Source organism: Myotis yumanensis, unplaced genomic scaffold, assembly GCF_028538775.1.
Source record: "Myotis yumanensis isolate MYYU_CA2020_CCGP unplaced genomic scaffold, mMyoYum1.0.hap1 SCAF_15, whole genome shotgun sequence".
Taxonomy (NCBI): domain Eukaryota; kingdom Metazoa; phylum Chordata; class Mammalia; order Chiroptera; family Vespertilionidae; genus Myotis; species Myotis yumanensis.
The window spans coordinates 3627390-3649906 of NW_027223766.1; the positions used below are offsets into that span (position 1 = coordinate 3627390).

General features: G+C 44.4%; 1 protein-coding gene across 7 annotated transcripts in view; it reads right to left on the minus strand.

The window, feature by feature from the left end:
• The window catches only part of RALYL (RALY RNA binding protein like), a 560777-nt gene that overhangs the window by 47545 nt on the left and 490715 nt on the right, over window positions 1-22517 (minus strand). For all 7 annotated transcript variants that reach the window (XM_070392021.1, XM_070392019.1, XM_070392020.1 and 4 more), the window contains 2 exons: window positions 21135-21182; window positions 5340-5503 (listed from right to left, as the gene is read on the minus strand). In XM_070392021.1, coding sequence (XP_070248122.1) covers window positions 5340-5503; window positions 21135-21182 — 212 coding nt within the window. The remainder of the gene's footprint in view (window positions 1-5339; window positions 5504-21134; window positions 21183-22517) is intronic.

Sequence of the window (22517 nt, forward strand, 5' to 3'; positions counted from 1 at the left end):
AATTACTGAAGATTATGAATTTTGCAATTTAAAAATTATGAATGTGAGAATCTGAGAAAGCGGCTTCACTTCCCAGTTGGCTCCAAATCTCTCCGCTCACCTCCTCTTCCCCGTGTTTCTAAAGGCCCGAGGCTCCGGAAGAGCTGCTCACACCTGTGGGTGTGTCGTGTTTGCAGGCACCCAAACCCTTGTTCCTGTGTTTCCACTGGTCTGCCGCACGCTCACTCCTCCCCCGCAGCTCCAATGTTGCCCACGCCGTGAAGTCCCCTCCACGCCCGTCCTTTTCTGCACCAGACTCGCCGTCCTCCCCACACCCCTTCCAGGTGACACTCAGGGGGACACCATAAGAGCCGAGCCTCAGATCAGGGGACACAGCGTGGGAGGGGGGGGAGGGGGGGAGGGAGGGGAGGGGGGCAGAGATGGGAGGGAGAGCCCACTGGGAAGTAAAGCGGTTTTCTCAGACTCTCCCACTCCTGGGGCCTCAGTGACCAGATCTCACGGTCCCAGCTCCCAGCAGTTTTGTTTAAACCGGTTCCCTGTGACACGCCTGCTAGTCCTCACACACAAGTGAGCAGTAGGCATTGGGTATATGAGTCTGGAGAACGGGAGAGAGCAAAAGTAGGAAAATAAATATGTGGATAACCAGTTAGAGATGGCATTTTAAGTTACTGTATAAGATGGGCCTGCCTAGTATTTGAGTTTGCATTCATAACACGTGTTTTGGATGACATCAGATACTGCCTTCCAAGGGAGTTTATATGTTTAGGTGCTCCTATATTGGGTGCATTGATGTTTACAAGGGTATTTCCTCTGTTGAAATGATACCTTTATCTTTATGTCTTTTATTCCTTTCCTCTAGATAAATTCTATAACAAAAACTTTGCAAAAAAAAAAAAAAGACAAAAAACATGCTGTTAACTATGCAACTCTATTCATATGTTTGGTAAGAAAATAAATAACCTGTAACCATAAAAAAGAAAACATAATGTCATAATAAAAATCTATGCTTGTCCTGTTGACTATAATAACTTACTTTTCTATGACTGGTTATAGGGTTTAAATTTAAAATTATTCTTCAAGATCAGCAAAATGATAAATGAAAATAAAAACCTAACAGGTTCTAGGATAAATGGCTTTAACTTGCTTTTAGACACTAGAGAAACGAGGATTAGGTTATATCACACAGACCATCTTAAACATTTTCTCCTGTGCTGTCACTGCAGGATTTTATTTTGAAAAAAGAAGGCATGCTAAATTATTTCAGACCCGCTCTCTTTAAATAGCTCATTGATTTGGTGATAAACATTATTACATTCGGATGCAGTCAACAAAATGATGGCTGTGCCCTTTGCTGCAGTGAGATACAATCTGAGAAGGAAATGGGCGTACAGGATGGCGCTGTCTGCCTGCATCGAAAGATGTGTGCCTCTCTGACTTATGTGATGGAAAATATTTCCATTATGTTCATCTCTTGTGGGGCAAGTCTACCCAGGGACAAATAAAGACTCTTCAGCTCGCTGCCTCTATCAGTGATGGTCACAGAGGGCAATAGCGCCCTGCGGGGCACTTCTGCAATGTCTGGAGACCTGTTTGATGGCCATGACTTGGAGAGGGTGGTGTTCCTGAAGTCTAGTGGGCATCCACTCTGCGAGGTGTCCTACGACGTGCAGGACACTTAGCCCTAACACCACAGCAAAGCGCTACCTGAAAATGTCCAGAGTGCCGCCTCTTAGAAACCACTGTCTAAATAAGTAAGTGCGTACTGTTTGTCACCAACACCGTGCTTCCTCTGAGCTATTTACAAAATGTAAAAATGTTTGTAATCATGTGACTTTAACAATACTTCACATCAACTTTATGTTACTCTTCAAAACAGTTTAGTATGTTAATATAGCCACTAATGAAACAGGAGGCTAGTGGAATATCCAAATTAAGGTAGTTTCTGTGGAAGACATGGGAATTAAAAGAAAATTCATTAAGGAAGCAAAAGTAAGGAAAGGAAAAGAGGGGAAACAATAAATTATACACCTGACATGAGGATGGAAGAAATATAATCCAATATATTAGTTAATCATAAATGAAAAATTATAATTTTACACCTGTAAAGTGGGAATGACATACTAATACCTCACTTACAGGGCAGTGACGGCAAATAAATTAGTTCATATCTATAAAGTGTTGAATCCATAGCTATCATAAACACTAAAAAAGTGTTAGCTATTATTCTTTTTCCTATTATTATTATAAGCTATTTCATAAAAACACCCAAGCAGCATGGGATATAAACCAAAATCTCAAGAAAAGGAAAAAGGGAAATCACCACGGTGGTAGAGGATCTTCATCATCCTCAGAAGTTGACATCAATTTGCCACAACACAGCGGGGCTATGGAGGATTTGGGTAACACAGTCCACAGGGTAACACACACCCTCAGCCCTATACTGGAAGCAGAAAATAGGGCCTGCTTATATGTCCATTTAGAACAGTGGTTCTCAACCTTCCTAATGCCGCGACCCTTTAATACAGCTCCTCATGTTGTGGTGACCCCCAATTTCATTGTGACAAATTGAACATAATTAAAGCATAGTGATTAATCACAAAAAATAATGTTATTATATATGTGTTTTCCGATGGTCTTAGGTGACCCCTGTGAAAGGGTCATTCAACCCCCAAAGGGGTTGCGACCCACAGGTTGAGAACCGCCGATTTAGACAATCTGTTCGTTACGAACCCAACATTATTAATAAAAATCTCAAAGGGATTTTCATCATCCCTATTCTCTCTCCATGACCCAAGAGAAACTAGAAATCAAATAATACAAAGATGAAAAATACTTGAATACTAAGATTTTACATTAAAATAACCTCTGGAGCCCCCCAGTCCTCTCTGCATGCCGGGCAGGGCAGGCGGGTAAGGCCACCACATGGCCGAGTCTGCACAGTTGAGTGGCACTTGCCAGAGAAGGCCACCAAGGAGGGCAGGGCCACCCCGTAGGGAACACTGAATAGTGCCAGGGTCTTTCTGGTTGTTACAAAGACAGAGTTGCCATCGGCCTTTGGGGATGGGGTCAGGAATGCTACATGATCTGCAAAGCCCAGAACACGCTCATGCGAAGAAGAATCGCTGTGGCCAATAGGCCAGAGATGTTGCCATTGATAAACTTTGTCTTAAAAGCGACCGCAGGGCAGAGAATCCACAGAGCCTGATATTTCTGTGTGAAGTTAAGTTAATATTACCATGGTAGAAAAAGTCTTCTGTAAACGTAACAGGCAATTCAATGTTCAATTTCCCACACAAAAACCAAATTCAAGAACTTTGCTTTACTTTTGACAATCATCTGAGAGCACTCTGTTTAGGAACTGCTGCTGAAACTCATTTTATTTTATTACTAAGACTCAGAAAGGGAATTCATGTTTAGCTACCACAGAACAGTTAGACAAATGGGCAGATAAGCACACAGGGAACTGTAAATCTATTTTATTTGCTATTTGGGTGATATTAACTAGGTCACATTCTCGGCCACATTCTGTGAAAACCAAACGGTTATCAGTGTAGTCCTTCTCCCTGAGCTACTGTTTTGTACACCTTCACGTAAAGACAAAGTATTTCAGTGATTCCGTCTTAGCACCTCTGGGAGTCCCGAAGGTCAGGGCAATGTCATGTGGTAGGTACAGCACCTGGCATGGGAGGCACGAGGCCCAGCTGCAGGCCTGGCTCTCCCCTTACCAGCCGTGTGACCTCCCGGTGTTTACTCATCGATGCATTGGGAGAACAGTATTCGCCTTACTTGTCTTAAAGGGCTGGGATGCAGAGTGACCACCAAGTCCCGCTAAGGGCCTCCAAGCTGCATTGAATCTCGCCTCCCCCACCTCTCTGAGCTTGTTATCAGCCACACTTCTCCCTCCCTGGCCCCCTCCAACTCTGCACCTCCCTGGCTCCCTCCCTGTTACCCAGCTACGCTGACTGAACATGTCTGTGCTCACCGTTCTCTCTGCCCAGAACGCCCTGCCCAGACAACTTTGGAGCACTCTTACTCATGCACTTTCTCTTCTTTTCTTTTTAAAAAATATATTTTTATTGATTTCAGAGAGGAAGGGAGAAGGAGAGAGAGATAGAAATATCAACGATGAGAGAGAACCATTGATCAGCTGCCTCCTGTATGGTCCCTACTAGGGATTGAGCCTGCAACCCCAGGCATGTGCCCTGACTAGGAATCAAACCGTGGTCTCCTGGTTCTTAGGTCAACACTCAACCATTGAGCCATGACAGCCGGTCACTCATGCACTTTCTTGAGGTCTCTGCTCATGTCATCTCGTCCAAGAGGTTGTCATAGACTATCCTGTGACACAGAGTTCTCCCAACCTTTTCTGTTTCTGTCTCTATTCTACTTGATTCCTCAACATAGTGACAATTGGCCATGTACTACCTCATATTTTAATTTGCTTGCTTATTGTCTGTTTCTTCTCTGCTAGAATGTAATCTCAAAGGATGCAGGAAACTTCACTCACTTTTCCTTAGGAATAGTATTCCAATAATGTATTAGAGCTTTTTCCTGAATCAGTCTGTGTAAAAATTTAGAAGTGTGTTTAGTTAGAAAGTTTGTGTCTCTACTTTTCAGCAATGTAAAATTATATAAATATTTTATTTTTATAACATTAAGTATGTCTGCAGACACATCTATAATAATAAAAGTGTAATATATTAGACAGGACTTCCTTCCGGATGACCTTCCAGACGAAGCCAGGGCTGCGAGGGAAGCCTGGGTCCTGGGTGCCTGCCGGTGGCCAGAGGGAAGCCTGGATCCTGGGTGCCAGAGGGAAGCCGGTGCCGGCAGTTGGGGGAAGGAAGGCCTACTCTTGCATGAATTTCATGCATTGGGCCTCTAGTAACTCTATAGTGACTTAGAGTAGGATGGCAAGTTACACTTTTATCATCTCTACTATGCAGTTTGCCTATCTTCATGATCCTAATGCATTTTCAGTTACTCACACAAGCACAGATTTTGCATAATGTTCCTCTAGAAAGGTAGTCTATGCACTCTATTCAGAAGAGAAATTGCTCATTCACTGAAAGCAACATGTTCTGCTTCAGGACTTTAAACGCCAGAAGCTAAGAGAGCCAACAGCTCACTATTTGCTCAGATCAAAGTTTTCAAAGTGCTCCTGGGTTTCGTCAATCATGCCTGTGTTTGTGCTGGAAACACAGCATTTCTTACCAGTTTTCCTCTAGTGCTTACTGCACAGCAGACACTCTGTGCTTGTGTGGCAACCTGCTGACACAGGCTTCACGCAATGTATCTACCCCCACCCTCTTTAAAAGGAGATGAAGGAGGCTACTTACATTTCGAACCTGATGAAGAGGACCCGCTGGCGGCAGATCTCGACCCCCCTTTCATGGAAAAGACCCCTTTTCCCCGGCGAGTCGTGGAGACAGCCACCCTGGGGCGCTTCAGCGGGATGACCGCGCGGGGAGGTGGGGGCACGCGGCCGTGGTAATCGAACAACCTGCACAGAACACAGACGTGGGAAGATTGGCTTGGGCCTCAGCGTGCTGTCCAGGGAGGAAATTTTTGAAAGAATGGCCGGGAAGAAAACTTTAATACATGTTTTGGTTATTGTTGTTCTTTAACATTCAGAAACGGGTATTTATTAGAAAATCATTTTTCAAAAGAAATAAAATGTAGCCTATGCTTTCTGGACATTAGAATTTGACTCTCCAATATGAGCTCATTTGTCAGGTATGAAAGGACATATACAGGTGTCCGTTGTTACAGCACCTCTTTCATTTCTAACTTTACTTATTTCGGTCTCTCTTTATTTCTTGATGAGTCTGGCTAGGGGGTCATCAATCTTGTTTACTTTTTCAAAGAACCTGCTCTTGGATTTATTGATCTTTTGTACTTTTTTTTTAAGTCTCTATGTCATTTATTTCCACTCTGATCTTTATTATTTCCTTTCTTGTACTTCCTCTAGCCAGTGGTTCTCAACCTTCCTAATGCTTCGACCCTTTAATACAGTTCCTCATGTTGTGGTGACCCCCAACCATAAAATTATTTTCGTTGCTACTTCATAACTGTAATTTTGCTACTGTTATGAATCGTAATGTAAATATATGATATGCTATATGTGTTTTCCGATGGTCTCGACCCACATGTTCTCTTTCGAAGTCATTTACTAGTAGTTGTAAGGTTAGATAGCTTATTAGTCCTTTTTCTTTTTTCTTGAGGGAGGCCTGCAGTGCTATGAACCTTCCTCTCAGGACTGCTTTCACTGTGTCCCATAGGTGTTGGGTGGTTGTGTGTTTATTTTCATTTGTTTCCAGGGAGTTTTAAATTTCTTGTTTGTTCTCATTGGTAACCCATTCATTGTTTATTGTTTAATAACATGCTATTTAACCTCCATGTATTTGAGTGTTTTTGAGGTGTTTTTTGTTTATTGTAGTTGATTTCTACCCCCATGCCATTGTGATCTGAGAAGATTCTTGCTATTATATCAATCTTCCTGAGTTTGTATAGACTTGTTGTGTGCCCTAACATGTGTTCTCTTTTTGAGAATGTTCCATGTGCACTTGAGAAGAATGTATATTTTGTTGCTTTGGGGGAAATGTTCTGTAAATATTGGTTAGATCCATCTGATCAAGTGTGTCATTTAAGGCCTCTGTTTCCTTGTCTGGAAGATCTATCTAGTGATGTCACTGGGGTGTTAAAGTCCCCTACTATGACTGTATTGCTGTCAATCTCTCCCTTAAAGTCCACCAATACTTTTTTTTATGTACTTGGGTGTTCCTATATTGGGTGCATATATGTTTACAAGGGTTATATTTTCTTATTGAATCCTTCCCTTTAGTATTCTGAATGGCCTTCTTTGTCTCTTGTTATGTCCTTTGTTTTGAAGTCTATCTTGTCTGATATGAGTATTGCTACCCCCCACTTTTTATCCTTTACATTTGCATGGAATATATGTTTCCATCTTTTCACTCTCAGTCTGTGTGTATCTTTTGTTCTGAGATGGGTCTCTTTTGTAGACAGCATATATATGGGTCACGTGTGGTTTTTTGTGTTTTTAATCCATTCAGTCACCCTATGTCTTTTGACTGGAACATTTAATCAATTTACATTTAAGGTTATTTTAATAGGTATTTATTGCCATTTTTATTTTCTTTATGCCTATGTTCCTCTCTCTTTCCTTTTCTTCAGGAAGAAAGATTTAAAAAATATTCTGTAATAGGTTCTTTCATAAAGCTACATGTTATTTACACTTTCAGATAAAATGGGATAATTGTTTTGGAGCATAAGATGTGAAATATGATAACAATTAAGACAGGCTGGTTTTCCAAATATTCATTCATTCTGTTGGAGGAAAAGAAGTAGAATATGAACCACATTAAAAGCAGAACTTAGAGCGAGGAATGTCCAGCATTAGCAAGCTAAAGTGTTCAAAAACGATTGGGAAACGTGCTGTGGAAAAAGCAAGAGATATCTGGGAAGGAAAAGAAATGAAATGAAAGAGTTCAAGGGAGGAGCCATCCTCTGCGAATAAGCAAAGTTCACTAGATCCAAAGAACCGCTCGCAAAGAGCACCTGATGGGGGTCCCCACCCAGCTCATGTGCAGTGTAGGCAGAGTGACGACCAGGGTTAGAAACGCCATCCCTACCAGGGCTGGAGAATCAAGAGGGTCAACCAAGCCCGCCCCTCATTTCCACTACAAACAAGGTCTCCAGGACTGATTTATAAGTTGAATTTGCAGAGCACCTTAAGCCAGTGAATCAAAGTTCAAAGGCAGCTATTGAGGGAGGAGAAAATGTGGCAATTGACTCATCTCTCTGGGGCAGACGTTGCCATTGAGATGAAAGGCAAGCTCTTTTGGACAGATCATTCCCCCAGGCCATGCAATCTAGCAGGTTCATTAAATAAGCTAATCTATACATTTGGCAAAGAGCACTGCTAAAGCATAACTGAAATCTATAATGACATAAGAATGCTGTAATGAAAATTCAGGCCAAATAAAGTGACATTGCTACTTCAGTGACAATGCAATCAAGTGCTATTTAACAGGGAACTGAAAAGTCTAGCAGCATCTCTACTGCCTCCCCAGCCAAGGAGCTCAAAGCCTGCATGTGGGCTGGGTCTGAGCCTGTGTTGAGAGAAGGCGGCTGCATCTGACATACTTTTTGTATGTGACACACATTTTATAATTTCCTCAGTATGTGTCATGTCCTTTGTTGATAATTCCGACATAGTGTAGCCCGGTTCTCTGAATATTTTGCTGAGTTGCTTCAAAGGTGGGGGTGGATGGGGGGGAGGGTGGAGAGGTGACTCCTTCTCACCAAGGAACCAGGTGCCATTTTACCAAGTCCTTCTGCCAATCTGATGGGATGGCATACAGCATCAGAAAGTAACCTTTTAAAAGTGAATGTAATTTAAAACAAAACAAAATAAAAAAAACAGCTAAAGAAAGGTATGGGCACTTCACAGAAGGGCATAATTTTTAATTTGACAAAATGAAATGGCGTTGGGGAGTTTTTTAATCTCACTGGGCAAATGTGAGTTGACCAGACAGAAAAGGGAGGAAGACTGGGCCCTGTCCTGTGCATAGAAGCATAGCAAGGTCAGGCTGGGTAGGGGCACTGAGATGGGATGTGGGGTCCTTTCCAATGCTGAGGAAGTGGGCGAGGAGCAGCTGTGAAGGGGAACCCTATGTTGGCTTCTCACCCAAATTCTGTGTGTCACAGCTCAAAGAGATTTTGCCTTCACAGAGTGTGGGTGGGGCTGAGACAAGGGAAACAGTCCATTTAGGATCCATATACAGGCAATAGAGACGCCAACCAACAGAGCTCAGTGGACTCCAAATCCGAAAGGTCAGTTAAAACCGTAACATTTCTTCCCTCCTCTTATTTTTTTATTTCCACTCTTAGAATTATATAGATTCCCTGTCTTTTCTGTAATGGTTCATTTTACCCAATACTGCTGAGTCAGAATACTGTTTAATACCTGTATTTACTGGTCAAATAGACAATGAGTTATGATAAAGCCAAACACATCAGTTATCCTCCCCCAATGTCTATTTTAAAATAAAACCTCTAAAAATCTAAGAATACTATTCCCCCCTAATATTTACTGATCAAATAGATAATGGTTTACAATGAAGCTAAACATAACTTTCCTTCCCCAAGGTCAATTGTAAAATAAGAACTCTAAAAGAGCTACTCTTAAACATTAAATAAAATAAATGCAGTCATCTTACCTAATAAAACAGTAATATGCAAATTAACCATCACTCCCCCACTCCATCACTCCCTCACTCCATCACAAAGATGGCAGCGGCCAAGGAGCTGGAGCAACAGGAGGCTTGGGTTGCCCCCGGCGATGGAGGAAGCCAAGCTTCCTGCCTGCCCTGGCTGGCCCTGAGCTCCACTCAAGGCTACAAAGTTTCAATTATAGGAGATAAATAAATCCCAGATACATGCTTCTAGCTGATGGGCGTGGCCAGCCAGAAAACGGCCATCAGCCCCTCACCCAGGCTGGCCAGGCACCCCAGTAGGGACCTCCACCCTAAAGGGGGTGTGCCAGCCTGAAAACAGCCCTCAGCCCCATACCCAGGCTGGCCACATTCCCATGGGATGAGGGTTCCCATTGGGGTCTTGACCAGCCTGCAAACAGCCATCAGCCCTTCAACCAGGCTGGTCAGGCACACCAGTGGGACCCCCCCGCCACACTGAAGGGAGTGTGGCCAGCCTGAAAACGGCCTCAGCCTATCACCCAGGCTGGCCAGGCACCCCAGTGAGATCCCCACCCTGATCCAGGACACCCTCAGGGCAAACCAGCCTGCCCCCACCCGTGCACCAGGCCTCTATCCTATATAATAAAAGGGCAATATGCAAATTGACCCTAACAGCAGAATGACTGGGAATGACTGGTCACTATGACACACACTGACCACCAGGGGCAGACGCTCAATGCAGGAGCTGCCCCCAGGTGGTCAGTGCACTCCCATAGGGGAGCTCTGCTCAGCCACAAGCCAGGCTGCCAGCTGCCAGCACAGCGGTGGTGGTGGGAGCCTCTCCTGCCTCCTCAGCAGCGCTAAGGATGTCTGACTGCAGCTTAGGCCTGCTCCCCGCTGGCAAGTAGACATCCCCCGAGGGCTCCCGGGCTGCCAGAGGAATGTCTGACTGCCAGCTTAGGCCCAATCCCCCAGGGAGCAGGCCTAAGCTAGCAGGTGGACATCCCCCAAGGGGTCCCAGACTGTGAGAGGGCACAGGCCGGGCTGAGGGACCCCCCTGAGTGCACAAATTTTTGTGCACCAGGCCTCTAGTATTTTAATAAAAGCAACCCCTGGAGGAAATTTGAGGATTTAAGTTGCTTTATTTAATAAACATTTCTAATTTTCATGTGCCCATTTCTTGTTTAGAATTTTCTTTGCTTTAATAATATCAGAGACATGTAATTTTATTGAATAGCAAAAGCTAAAATCTGGTAAATAATTTTAATACTAACTTACTTGACAAAATAGACATAATTTGTCTCTAGGAAGAATAAGGACATTAGCTATTAAAATGGCTTCTTTTTGGACAAAGGCAATTCAATGACATATTGACATATAATGAATATAATTTTGAATGTTTTCTTTTATTAAAAACTTGTTACTATTAAACTTGAACAACAATAAAGCAACATTTTAGGGAAAATAGATGAAAACCCCCCAACTCCCAGTGTCACACTCTAAAATAGCCAGTATAATTCTCTAGTCTTTTTTCAATAAGGACCCATATTCTTCACAGAATTGGAAATGTGTGCAGTCATGCCTTCTGGCTAGTTCTCCTGGGCTCATATTAATAGCATTCCAGGCCTGCTCAGCGGTCTTCCTAATGGTTCTTTTCATGGCTGTGGTGCATTTTCTCAGATAGACACACCTGACTCTAATAAATCATTGGCTGCTGGACTTTTGACTGAATGCCTGTTTTTTTTTTTTTGCTATCAGCTAATTTGATTTTAAAATTAAAAAAATTAAAAATGTAATATTTGTAGAGCATTTTGTCACTGAACACTAACTGTTCATTTTAGATAAATAGTTCAAGAATTAGCAGTTACCTGTTTTCTTCTAAAGTTCCTTCATGAAAATGACTTCTTCATTTTCCTTACTTATGAATCAGAGCTTATAGTCACTATGTGCTTAATGCTAAGAAAAATATGTGGCCTGGACTAGGGGCTTACTCACTGGGCTGCCTGGACCCAAACCCTGAGAATAAGTTCCTGGCCATGTTCTCATTGGGACCTTTTAGCAGGTGTATGATTGATAACCAGGGACCAAAACATTAAATATGGAACTGTCATTTGACCCAGTGATCCCACTTCTAGGACTATATCCCAGGAAAGAATGTATGCACCCCTATATTCATAGCAGTATTAATTACAATAGCTAAGATATGTAAACAGCCCAAGTGCCTATCAGTAGATGAGTGGATACAAAAGCTGTGGGACATTTACACCATGGAATGCTATGCAGCTGTAAAAAAGAAGGATCTCTTCCCCTTTGACACAGCATGGAGGGACCTAGAGAGTATCATGCTAAGTGAAACAAGCCAGTCAGAGAAAGATAAGTATCACATGATCTCACTCATATGTGGGATCTAAAGAACAAAATAAACTGATGAACAAAATAGATCCAGGAACATAGAAACATGGAATAGAGTGTCAAATCTCAGAAGGAAGGTGGAGGGTGGGTGGGTGGGAAGACATTAACCAAAGAACTTATATGCATACTAGAGATCTGGTGCATTAATTTGTGCATGGGTAAGGTCCCACGGCCTGACCAGTGATAGGGGCTGATTGGGGCCGGCTGACTGAAGGGAGGGACCGTGGGAGGTTGCAGAGCTAACAGGAGGTTGGCTGTGGGAGTGCACTGACCACCAGGGGGCAGTGCCTGCATTAAGCATCTGCCCCCTGGTGGTCAGTGTGCATCATAGCTATCCTCTGATTGTCTGGTGGTAATGGTTGCTTAGGCTTTTCTATATATACTAGAGGCCTGGTGCACAAAAATTTGTGCACTCAGGGGGGTCCCTCAGCCTGGCCTGTGCCCTCTCGCAGTCTGGGACCCCTTGGAGGATGTCCACCTGCTGGCTTAGGCCCGCCCCCTGGGGGATCAGGCCCAAGCTGGCAGTCAGACATCCCTCTGGCAGCCCGGCAGACCTCGGGGGATGTCCACTTACCAGCAGGGAGCAGACCTAAGCTTCAGTAGGACATCCTTAGCACTGCTGAGGAAGCGGGAGAGGCTCCCACCACCACCGCTGTACTGGCAGCCATCAGCCTGGCTTGTGGCTGAGCAGAGCTCCCCTTGTGGGAGTGCACTGACCACCAGGGGACAGCTCCTGTTTTGAGCATCTGCCCCCTGGTGGTCAGTGTGTGTCATAGTGACCAGTCATTCCCAGTCATTCTGCTGTTAGGGTCAATTTGCATATTGCCCTTTTATTATATAGAATAGAGGCCTGGTGCACGGATGGGGGCTGGCTGGTTTGCCCTGAAGAGTGTCCCGGATCAGGGTGGAGGTCCCGCTGGGGTGCCTGGCCAGCTTGGGTGAGGAGCTGATGGCTGTTTGCAGCTGGTCACACCCCCTTCAGTGTAGAGGTCCCCACTGGTGTGCCTGGCCAGCCTGGGTGAGGGCCTGATGGCTGTTTGCAGCTGGTCACACCCCCTTCAGGGTGGGGGTCCCCACTGGGATGCCTGGCCAGCCTGGGTGAGGGGCTGATGGCTGTTTGCAGGCTGGCCACACCCCCTTCAGGGTGGGGGTCCCCACTGGTGTGCCTGGCCAGCCTGGGTGAGGGCCTGATGGCTGTTTGCAGCTGGTCACACCCCCTTCAGGGTGGGGGTCCCCACTGGGATGCCTGGCCAGTCTGGTTGAGGGGCTTAGGGCCGTTTTCAGGCTGGCCACGCCCCCTGGCAACAGAAGTTCCCAGCCTCTCCTTTTTTTCTTTTTATTCTGGGGTTTATTTATCTTCTATAATTGAAACTTTGTTGCCTTTTGCAGAGGCTACAGCCAGCCACAAGAAGCTTGGCTTCCTCCATTACTGGAGCAACCAAGCCTCCTGATCGCTCCAGCTCCGTGGCTGCCAGCCGCCATCTTGGTTGGGTTAATTTGCATATAGTAGCTCTGATTGGCTGGTGGGCGTGGCTTAAGGAGTAGCAAAGGTATGGTCAATTTGCATGTTTGTCTTTTGTTAGTGTAGATAAGATATGTATAACCGATGGACATAGACAATAGTATGGTGAGGGCCTGGCACTGGGGGCAGAGGTGGGCTAGAAGGGATCAGTGGCGGGGAGGTAAATAGTACATCTATATAACTTCAACAACAAAGATACATTAAAAAAGCAAACAAACCAGGGAACCAGAGAGGATCTTCCCCCCGACTTGATTTAATCTTGAATCCTCTTCTTCAACACTGCTTACCTTCTGATAGGTGTACAGTCTATAAAACCAAATCAAGGTGTCTCCTGATTTTTAAACAAGGCTATATTTGAAACCCACATAAGTGATTTTTATAGCCTTTTAGTATATCTTTTTTCTATACTGTTTGAATGACTCAAGATTCATCTATAATTTCCACCCCCACTTCAGATAAGCTTTTGGTTACAACTGATCAGAAAATACTTTTTAAAGACTTCCTTCACTTGTGTCCAGTAGCTGAATAATTTTTCTTTCTGATTTTTGTCATTAAATTTTTCCAAGATTTCAGTGAAATCTGCCATCCCTGGTCTTGTACAAACACTTCTGAGACAGGCCTTAAAGGCTCGCTGACTGAGATTTTGAATGATCTTTCTTATAATAGTTTAACCTTAACATAATTTTTATATTTTGTACAACTTTGCTATCTGCTATAGTTTGTATATAGCTTTGGGTAATTAAAAAGATGACACATTTGAATAGTAATACATTGAGTCTTTAAGTCTTATAATTCTGCAATGTAGGCATTGTTGAGCCATTTTTCCCATGAAGGAAACTTGCAAAAAAGGGAGGAGGTGACTTGCTCAAATTTAAGCCATTGACACATGCACAGCTGGCCTGCAACTCAGGTCTTCTGCCTCCACATTACACCCTTTGTCAACTGTGCCATGCTGCTATTTCCAGATGTTTTCAGTGGAAGACCACTCTACCAGCTGGTAATTCAAATTTGCATAATGACATAGACGTTGCCTCTTGCTAATATGTTTTTCCAATATTCACGAATGCAGACTGTGCTCGACAATCAATGGTCTGAAACAATTGCAGCCTAGAGTTTTTCATGAACTGCAACTCTAGCGGCTTCTCTTCTGTTAATTAACAGGAGGTCAAAGGGTCCCAGGGTTGAGTGAGCCCCTTGAATCATCTACTGGGAATATGATTTCTCCCAGGCCAAACACCTCTGGTATTCCTTTTCCCCTATTAACAGCAGTCCCCTGTTCCTGGTTTAACTGCTCAGTGTTCTTCCTGAGGCTGTTGAATAGAAGCTGACTTAAACCTGCTCTCATCTCAGAAATGGAAATCACCCCTGGGGGGTTCCATAGGATTCCGGCACACGCCCCTTTGCTTTACTTGGAAGATGTTTTGTTTTAATAACGTGTGAAGTCCTTCATTTAGAGCTGTACTTGACCTTTTAGCAGAAAATGCCAGCGAATGCTGTCAATGCTGCTCAATGTTCTGCGTGGCATAAAGAGATGAACGCGTGGAATAGCCACTCAGGTCCTATTTGGTGAAATGAGGGATGAGGGATAGGCGTTCAGTTAACCTTAGGAAAAGTTACTGCCGGGCCAGTGTGCTATTGGAACCACCACGATAAGATGATAAGATGGACCTTTGTTAAAGAGTTTCTAAGCCTTTAAAACTCCCCAAATGTTGGTAATTCCCATGTGCGTTAGAATCCCCATGGGCAGAAATCGGCAACGGTACCGTGTGGATGCTGTCCTTCCCAGGTTAGCATCTCTCAGCTGCAGCCACGCTTGAGCCACAACTGGGTTGGGACTCTGCAGACCACACCAACAAGGGACCCGAGGGGACACAGCGAGACCAGGCAGGGAGACCGCGCTGCTTCCTCTCCGCTCTTGTCTTCGCGTTGGGGTCCTGTTTTGTCCCCATCGCTCCGCCTGTGTCCTCACCCCACAGTGGCCCTCCGTCCCTGCAGCAGAGGTGGGCCCAGGCTGAGTGTCTTTGCCACCCTGGCTGGCAGGACAGTCCCCTCACGCCCCTGGAAGTGGTGGGGACCCCTCTGGGCTCAGACACAGCCACAGGGGCCGATCAGAGCCACTCAGGTGCCAGCGCTGAAAGTCCCTCCCACAGTCCCAACCTCTGCTCTGGCTCCTGCCCTGGAGGAGGTGGCTGCTTCGTGCCATCTCGAACTCCATGATATCAGTTTCCTCTTTGCCTTTTCCATGCAGTCGTCCCTGTGAAACAGCTGTGTGACCCGACCCAGAGCTACCTGGTTAAAGGAGACAGCAGCGCCCTCTCAGGTCAGCTGAACGGGAGGCTCTGGGGGCAGGAGGGAAAGCTACAAGCAGACGCCAGGAGCAGGACATGGGCAGTGAGGAAGGACAGCTGACCAGCCACCTGTTTCCCTGTCACTGGGCCTTTGCTCCAAGAATATCGGCGTAAGCAACCCATTCACTGTGAACAGTTACTGCTAACTGTGCTTAACCCACACCGATGAAGCATGAAAAACAATACCGGGCATAATGCTGATGGTTACACATATGCCACTTCATGTACCCTAGCACAGCCTCATGAGGCAGGAATTAGTATCATGCTCACTTCTGGAAGAGACAACAGGGTTTGAGGTATTAAATAATGTGTCCAAGTTTGCACCACTAGTAAAGAAAGAAAAACAAGAGCCATAAATACAAACAGAATTTGACTATGAGGAATCACTGGATAAAACTGTTCACACTGACTTGTGAGCTATTTCCCTGGACTGGACGCTCCATCCTGGGCATCTGTGTTCACAGGGGACTCCTGGCTGTGCCCACTGTGGCAGGTGCTCCTGCCTTTGCCAGCCCAGTGCAAAAAATGGAGGACACACGGATGAGAGCACAGACTGCTCACACAGCCTGTTAGCAACACAAGCACAGCACACTTCTGCACACTCACAAGCCAAACAGGTTTCATATAAGACAAACGGATTATTTGGAAATTGTTCAGAGTCAGCTTTGTTGTATAGAGGAGAGGCATCTGAGAGCTTGAGACTGTAATTATTTGGCTGATTAAGATCTACCTATCTATCTGTCATCTATCTATCTATCTATCTATCTATCTATCTATCTATCTATCTATCTATCTTTCTACCATCTATTTATCATCCATCCATCATCTTTCTATTTATCTATCATCTATCCATCTATCTACCTATCTCTCTACCTATCTTCTATCTATTGATCTATCTACCTATCTCTCTCTCTCTCTGTCATCTATTTATTCACCTATCTACCTACCTATCTATTTAATGATATCTAATCTAATTAATGATTTTATTAAGCAATAAAGTAAAAAATGACCTTGGTTTCCTTTATTTTAAAATATTTTTATTGATTTCATAGAGGGAGGGCAAGGGAGAGAGAGATAGAAACATCAATGATGAGAGTGAATCATTGATCAGTTGCCTCCTGCACCCCTTCCCCCACAACTGGGGATCGAGCCTGCAACCAGTCCCCCAACAGCACCAAGCATATGCCTGACCAGGAATCGAACCATGACCTCCTGGTTCATAGGTCGACGCTCAACCACTGAGCCATGCCGACCAGGCTTGGCTTCCTTGTAAAGGTGAGAGGACTGGACCTGACCACTTGCCCAGAACTTGGCTCTCTTGCCATCTAGACAAAACTCTGAAATTCTTTACATTCGGAAGAAGTCACATGTTAGAAAATACTCAAGCAATTACAACACTCAAACAGTTTCACACTGACAGACTAAATGACAATGTACACTGATTGAAAACTTCAGTCATAGCAATTAGAATAATATTCTGCAACTCAAAAAAAAAGCTGCACTTGAAAATGTCTTTAAAATTGTCAAACATGAAAATTTCCAAATAGTTTGAAGACTATCTAAATGTTATGTTTTCTTCCCAGAAAACTGCGGTGCTTGCCAGGGGGAGGGGGGATGAAGAAAGAGAGGGTACAGGGGGATAAATGGTGATGGAAGGAGACCTGACTTTGGGTAGTGAACACACAATACAATATACAGATGATGTATATAGAATTGTATCCCTGAAGTCTGTATAATTTTATTAACCAATGTCACCCCAATAAATTCAGTAAAAAATAAAATAAATTATATTTTCTTAATATCTCTGGGTTATTTTAATGCTGCCAGAACTTCACATCATTTTTAGGACAAGTTATTAGAAGCTATTTAATATTTAAAATGAAGTATATTTTGTAGAAATGATAGAAATGACTTGGTAAAATAATTCCTAAAAATTCCTATCTGGCCATGAAGGGATAACCAGTGAAGTACCTGCTTTCTGCAGCGGTGGACAGTGGTCAGGAGGGCGGGGCTGCGGGGCTGCGCCTGGCACTTAGCCCCTGTGATTTGCATATTCACACAGCGGGTCACTGACCACACCCATAGGTTATGACTGTAGCTTTGTCATTGATTACCTGTGCGACCCGGGAAAACCAAAGTCTCTAAATGTAAGGAGATGAAATAGTAACAGACTGGTCTCCACGGGGAGGGAGACATGAAAGTGCCTGAGGAGGCAAAAACTAGCAAACAGAGCACCTTTCCTGCTTTGGGAGGGGAGGCAGACAGGAGGCCAATCCTGGTACCCAGAGAGGAATACACAGCAGAACCAAGGTGCCCTGGAGGTACCAGCGGGGGATTTGGTCGGGAAGCATGTGCTCACGGCTGCAGGGAAGTCAGGCAGTGAACCGGCGCAGGTCCGAGGAGAAAGAGCCACACAGGAAGGTCCCAGGGGAACCGGAGATGACCCGGGGCTGGACCCTGACAAGGGCTGCACAGTCTCTGCCCTCAGAGTTTGTAAATGTCCATCACAAACTCTTTCTCCAAGTTTGCCTTCCTGAACCTTGGGAATTTTGTTTGAATAAAACTTATAATTAAAGGCTTAAGAGATATTTACACCATTTTTGCTGGTCCCATGGCCTATGTACAGTGGCTCCTCACTTTGCATATCTCTGCATTTCAAGCCAACGTTGTGTTAAATAACACTAGTCCCTCACCAGCACCAGGTGCCTTTCAGTGTCCCCAACGTATGGACTGGGAGAAGTTTCAGGAAGCCCAGGCTTAGCTACTAGGTTCTCAGTCCATAGACCACGGCGCCCCATGACCGACCCTCAGCCCAACACCTCTTTCGAGGGCTGTCAGGGCACCTGTCACTTGGGTCACACAAACAGCAGATGTGGGGTGCTGTCTGCTCAGGATGAGCCATGTGGCATTTCACACAGATGGATAACCCCAAGAGGGACGTGGTCACCAAGAGGAAAGAGCAGCAGGAACTGGAGAGGGCAATGGGCAGTGAAATGTAAAGATTGCATAATGAAATTATCATATAAACTAGTGGCCCAGTGTATGAAATTCATGCACATTAAAAGGGAATTAATTAGAGGAAATATTTTAATATTGCTATTTGTCCTTTCTCTGTAATAGAAGTGTCAGAGATGAAAGAAAATTAGTAAAATGTATATGAAAATTTCCCTCCTGTCAGAATCCCGCGGGACCTAGAGTCAAGTCCCTGCCCACCACCCGCACGCATTTCAAAAATGCAAGAGACCCAGACCTGGCCAGCCCTACCCCCATCAAGCCCCTCCAGGCAGGGAGCACAGCCTCAGGTCCCCATCAAGCCCCACCATGGGGGGGGGGGACGTGCAGCCTCAGGTCCCCCGGCCTGGCACCACGGTGGGGGGTGACGCCTCAGGTCCCCTGTCAAGCCCCGTGGGCAGGGGGTGTGGCCTGAGGTCTCCCAGTCCAGAGCCGGGGTGGGGGTGTGCGGCCTAAGGTCCCTCGCCCTGGCCAGGCACCATGCAGCCTCAGGTTCCTGCTGTCTGGAGTTATGGTGTCTGGGCTAATTTGCATATTCCTCTATTATATAGATAGACTAGAGGCCTGGTGCACAAAAATTTGTGCACTCGGGAGGGTCCCTCAGCCTGGCCTGTGCCCTCTCGCAGTTTGGGATCCCTTGGGGGATGACCACCTGCTGGTTTAGGCCCGCTTCCTGGGGAATTGGGCCTTACCTGGCAGTCAGACATCCCTCTGGCAGCCTGGGAGCCCTCGGGGGATGTCCACTTGCCAGTGGGGAGCAGGCCTAAGCTGCAGTCAGACATCCTTAGTGCTGCTGAGGAGGCAGGAGAGGCTCCCACCACCACCGCTGTACTGGCAGCCATCAGCCTGGCTTGGGGCTGAGCAGAGCTCCCCCTGTGGGAGCGCACTGACCACCAGGGGTCAGCTCCTGCATTGAGCATCTGCCCCCTGGTGGTCTGTGTGTGTCATAGTGACCAGTCATTCCCAGTCTTTCTGCTGTTAGGGTCAATTTGCATATTACCCTTTTATTATATAGGATAGAGGCCTGGTGCACGGGTGGGGGCAGGCTGGTTTGCCCTGAAGGGTGTCCCAGATCAGGGTGGGGGTCCCGCAGGGGTGCCTGGCCAGCCTGGGTGAGGGACTGATGGCTTTTTGCAGGCTGGTCAAGCCCCCCACAGTGGGGACTCTCACCCCATGGAGGTTTGGCCAGCCTGGGTGAGGGGTTGATGGCTGTTTTCAGGCTGGCCACACCCCCTTTAGGGTGGGGGGTCCCTACTGGGGTGCCTGGCTAGTCTGGGTGAGGGGCTGAGGGCCGTTTTCAGGCTGGCCAAGTCCCCTGGCAATGGAAGCTCCAAGCCTCTCCTTTTTGTCTTTTTTTTTTTTTTTAATTCTGGGGTTTATTTATCTTCTATAATTGAAACTTTGTTTTCTTCAGTGGAGCTTAGAGCCAGCCAGGAAGCTTGGCTTCCTCCATCACTGGAGCAACCAAGCCTCCTGCTTGCTTCAGCTCCGTGGTTGCTGGCTGCCATCTTGGTTGGGTTAATTTGCATATAGCCTCTCTGATTGGCTGGTGGGCATGGCTTAAGGTATAGCAGAGGTACGGTCAATTTGCATGTTTGTCTTTTTATTAGTTTAGATGCCAGACAAGTAAAATGTAAATATCATCTAAGCTTAAATGTAATGGAAGTGGGAGTGTAGGGCACATGGCCTAACCCTAACCCTACAGCCAGCCTGACCATGCTTCTGGTTGACTCCAGATATGGAGCCAGAGGGATTCAGGAAAAGCAAACCTATGGGCATGGATGAGGAAAGTGGGGAGTCCCAGGAGAGGGACACAGGGGAAAGAGCTCCCCATGAAGGACTCTGGGCCACGGTCCTCCACAGGCTCCCGCCGCCATGCTGACCCACCCTTGGGAAGCACCCACTCGCTGGCTCCACGCCCTAAGTTAGGAGGAGAACTGACTGCTCGAACTATTTTGGAGAAGTCTTTTTTTGCAAAGAAATAAAACACATTAACTCTCAATATTTTCACCATTTTAAATCACAGTGTACTACGTAACTACTAGTTTTACTGTATTTCCTTGTACATTTATAGCCTAGAATAAGAGAGTTTTTAATGTTTTAACAAACATTTGTAAAGACCATGAAAAGTCTCGTTTTCCCACTGATTATTAGCATCACTGTGCACGGGCTCCTCTCCTGGCCCCACACTGTGCGGACTGAGTGTGTAGTGTACTTCACAGAATCAGACCGATCTAGGCTGTTCAATTGTCATATGAAAGCAGGTGTCTAAGGTTGAAGTCATTTTCTGAGTTTATAAAGCTCTGTCTTAAAAAATTCAAAGTTAACAACAGACCCGGAGAATAACTTTGGTTGATTAAATCTCTAAAATATTATGCAAATATCAGACACCTAATATTAGGCTTAAGCACCTAAAAGTCCAAGTTGTACTTTAAGTAATCCAGTAAGGACAGTGAAAATAGGAAAAGCTGTTTAAATTGTATTTTGGGGGACTTAATATTTTCTTTTCCTTTTACTATAAAATATTTTAAACACATTAATCAAGAATAGCTATAAATGAAATGTACAAAATACTTAAAAGATAATTTAAATCAAAGGAAACAAGATGAGAAGTTTACATACCGATTGTAGAAATCATCTCTGTAGTAATCATAGTCGAAGACGTAACCACTAAGGGGAGAAACAAAAAAATTAGTTGACATTTATTTCACACATTGATTTTTGGTACTAATTTATGATGTTCTAGCAAGCAATTTAGTCGCTTTATAAATACTTATTTTTCAATGTAATTATGTGTCTGAAGAGTTTTGCAAGATAATGTTTCCTTGTCTATCACAGAGTGTCAAAGAACTGCCACATGTCTGACATGGTAGAGACTGATGTTGGTTGGAATGGAAGATGAGAGCAGGAAGCAAAATAAAATATTTCAATACTTGTAATTAAACATGATTGAAGCCCATTTCTTTTCTAGACAAGATATAATATAGCTGTCTCTTCTTCCTAAGGTCCATATAATGAGGCTAACCAATGAACAGAAGGAATCAAAATAGCACAAATGAAAGGGTTTAGGGGCCCATTCTCTCTAAGAATGGAAGTAGGAATGTGGTTTCCTCAGAAATTCAGCTTTTAAAATTCTAAACACTATGATTCAATACTTTCACATAGAGAAAAATTTTTAAAAAGGTCACTTTGGCTGAATCATACCAACTACAACAATATTATTGGGTATTTAAATAGGAATTAAAAAGTACATTTTAGTGATAAGATGGTTATAACTAAGTACCTTAAAGGGATATATTATACACTCTGCCCCCATGCACTATAGTGTGGAATTGACAAAGCGCTTTCTATGCAGTATTTTCTTTTAATCTTGTCCTCAAAACAACCCTGGCTGGATACTGTAACTGGAAGAAACTAAAGAGCAAAGGACCTCAGTGACTTGCTCAAAACTTAAAAAATATTGAATTGATTTTTTACTTACTGATTTTGAGAGAGATAGAGAAAGAGAGAGAGAGAGAGAGAGAGAGAGAGAGACCGCTCTGTTGTTCCGTTACTTATGCATCACTGGCTGATTCTTTTTTTTTTTTTTAAATATATATTTTTATTGATTTCAGAGAGAAAGAGGGGAGAGAGATAAAACGTCAATTATGAGAGAGAATCATTTGGTTGCCTCCTGCATGCTACACACTGGGGACAAAGCCCACAACTCAGGCATATGCCCTGACTGGGAATTGCACCGTGACCTCCTGGTTCATAGGTTGACGTTCAACACTGAGCCATGCCGGCTGGACTGTTTGTTGTTAATTTTTCTTTAAAATTTTGGTGTAATGAACCAGTGAAGTTGTCTGGGCCTGGGCTTTTCTTTTTGAAGTTTTTGGATTACTAATTCAATCTCTTTATATAGGTCTATTCCAATTTTCAAATTCTTCTTTTTTTTTTATTTTTTTTTTATTTTTTATTTTTATTATTATTATTTTTTTTAATAATTTTTATTTCTTAAAGTAT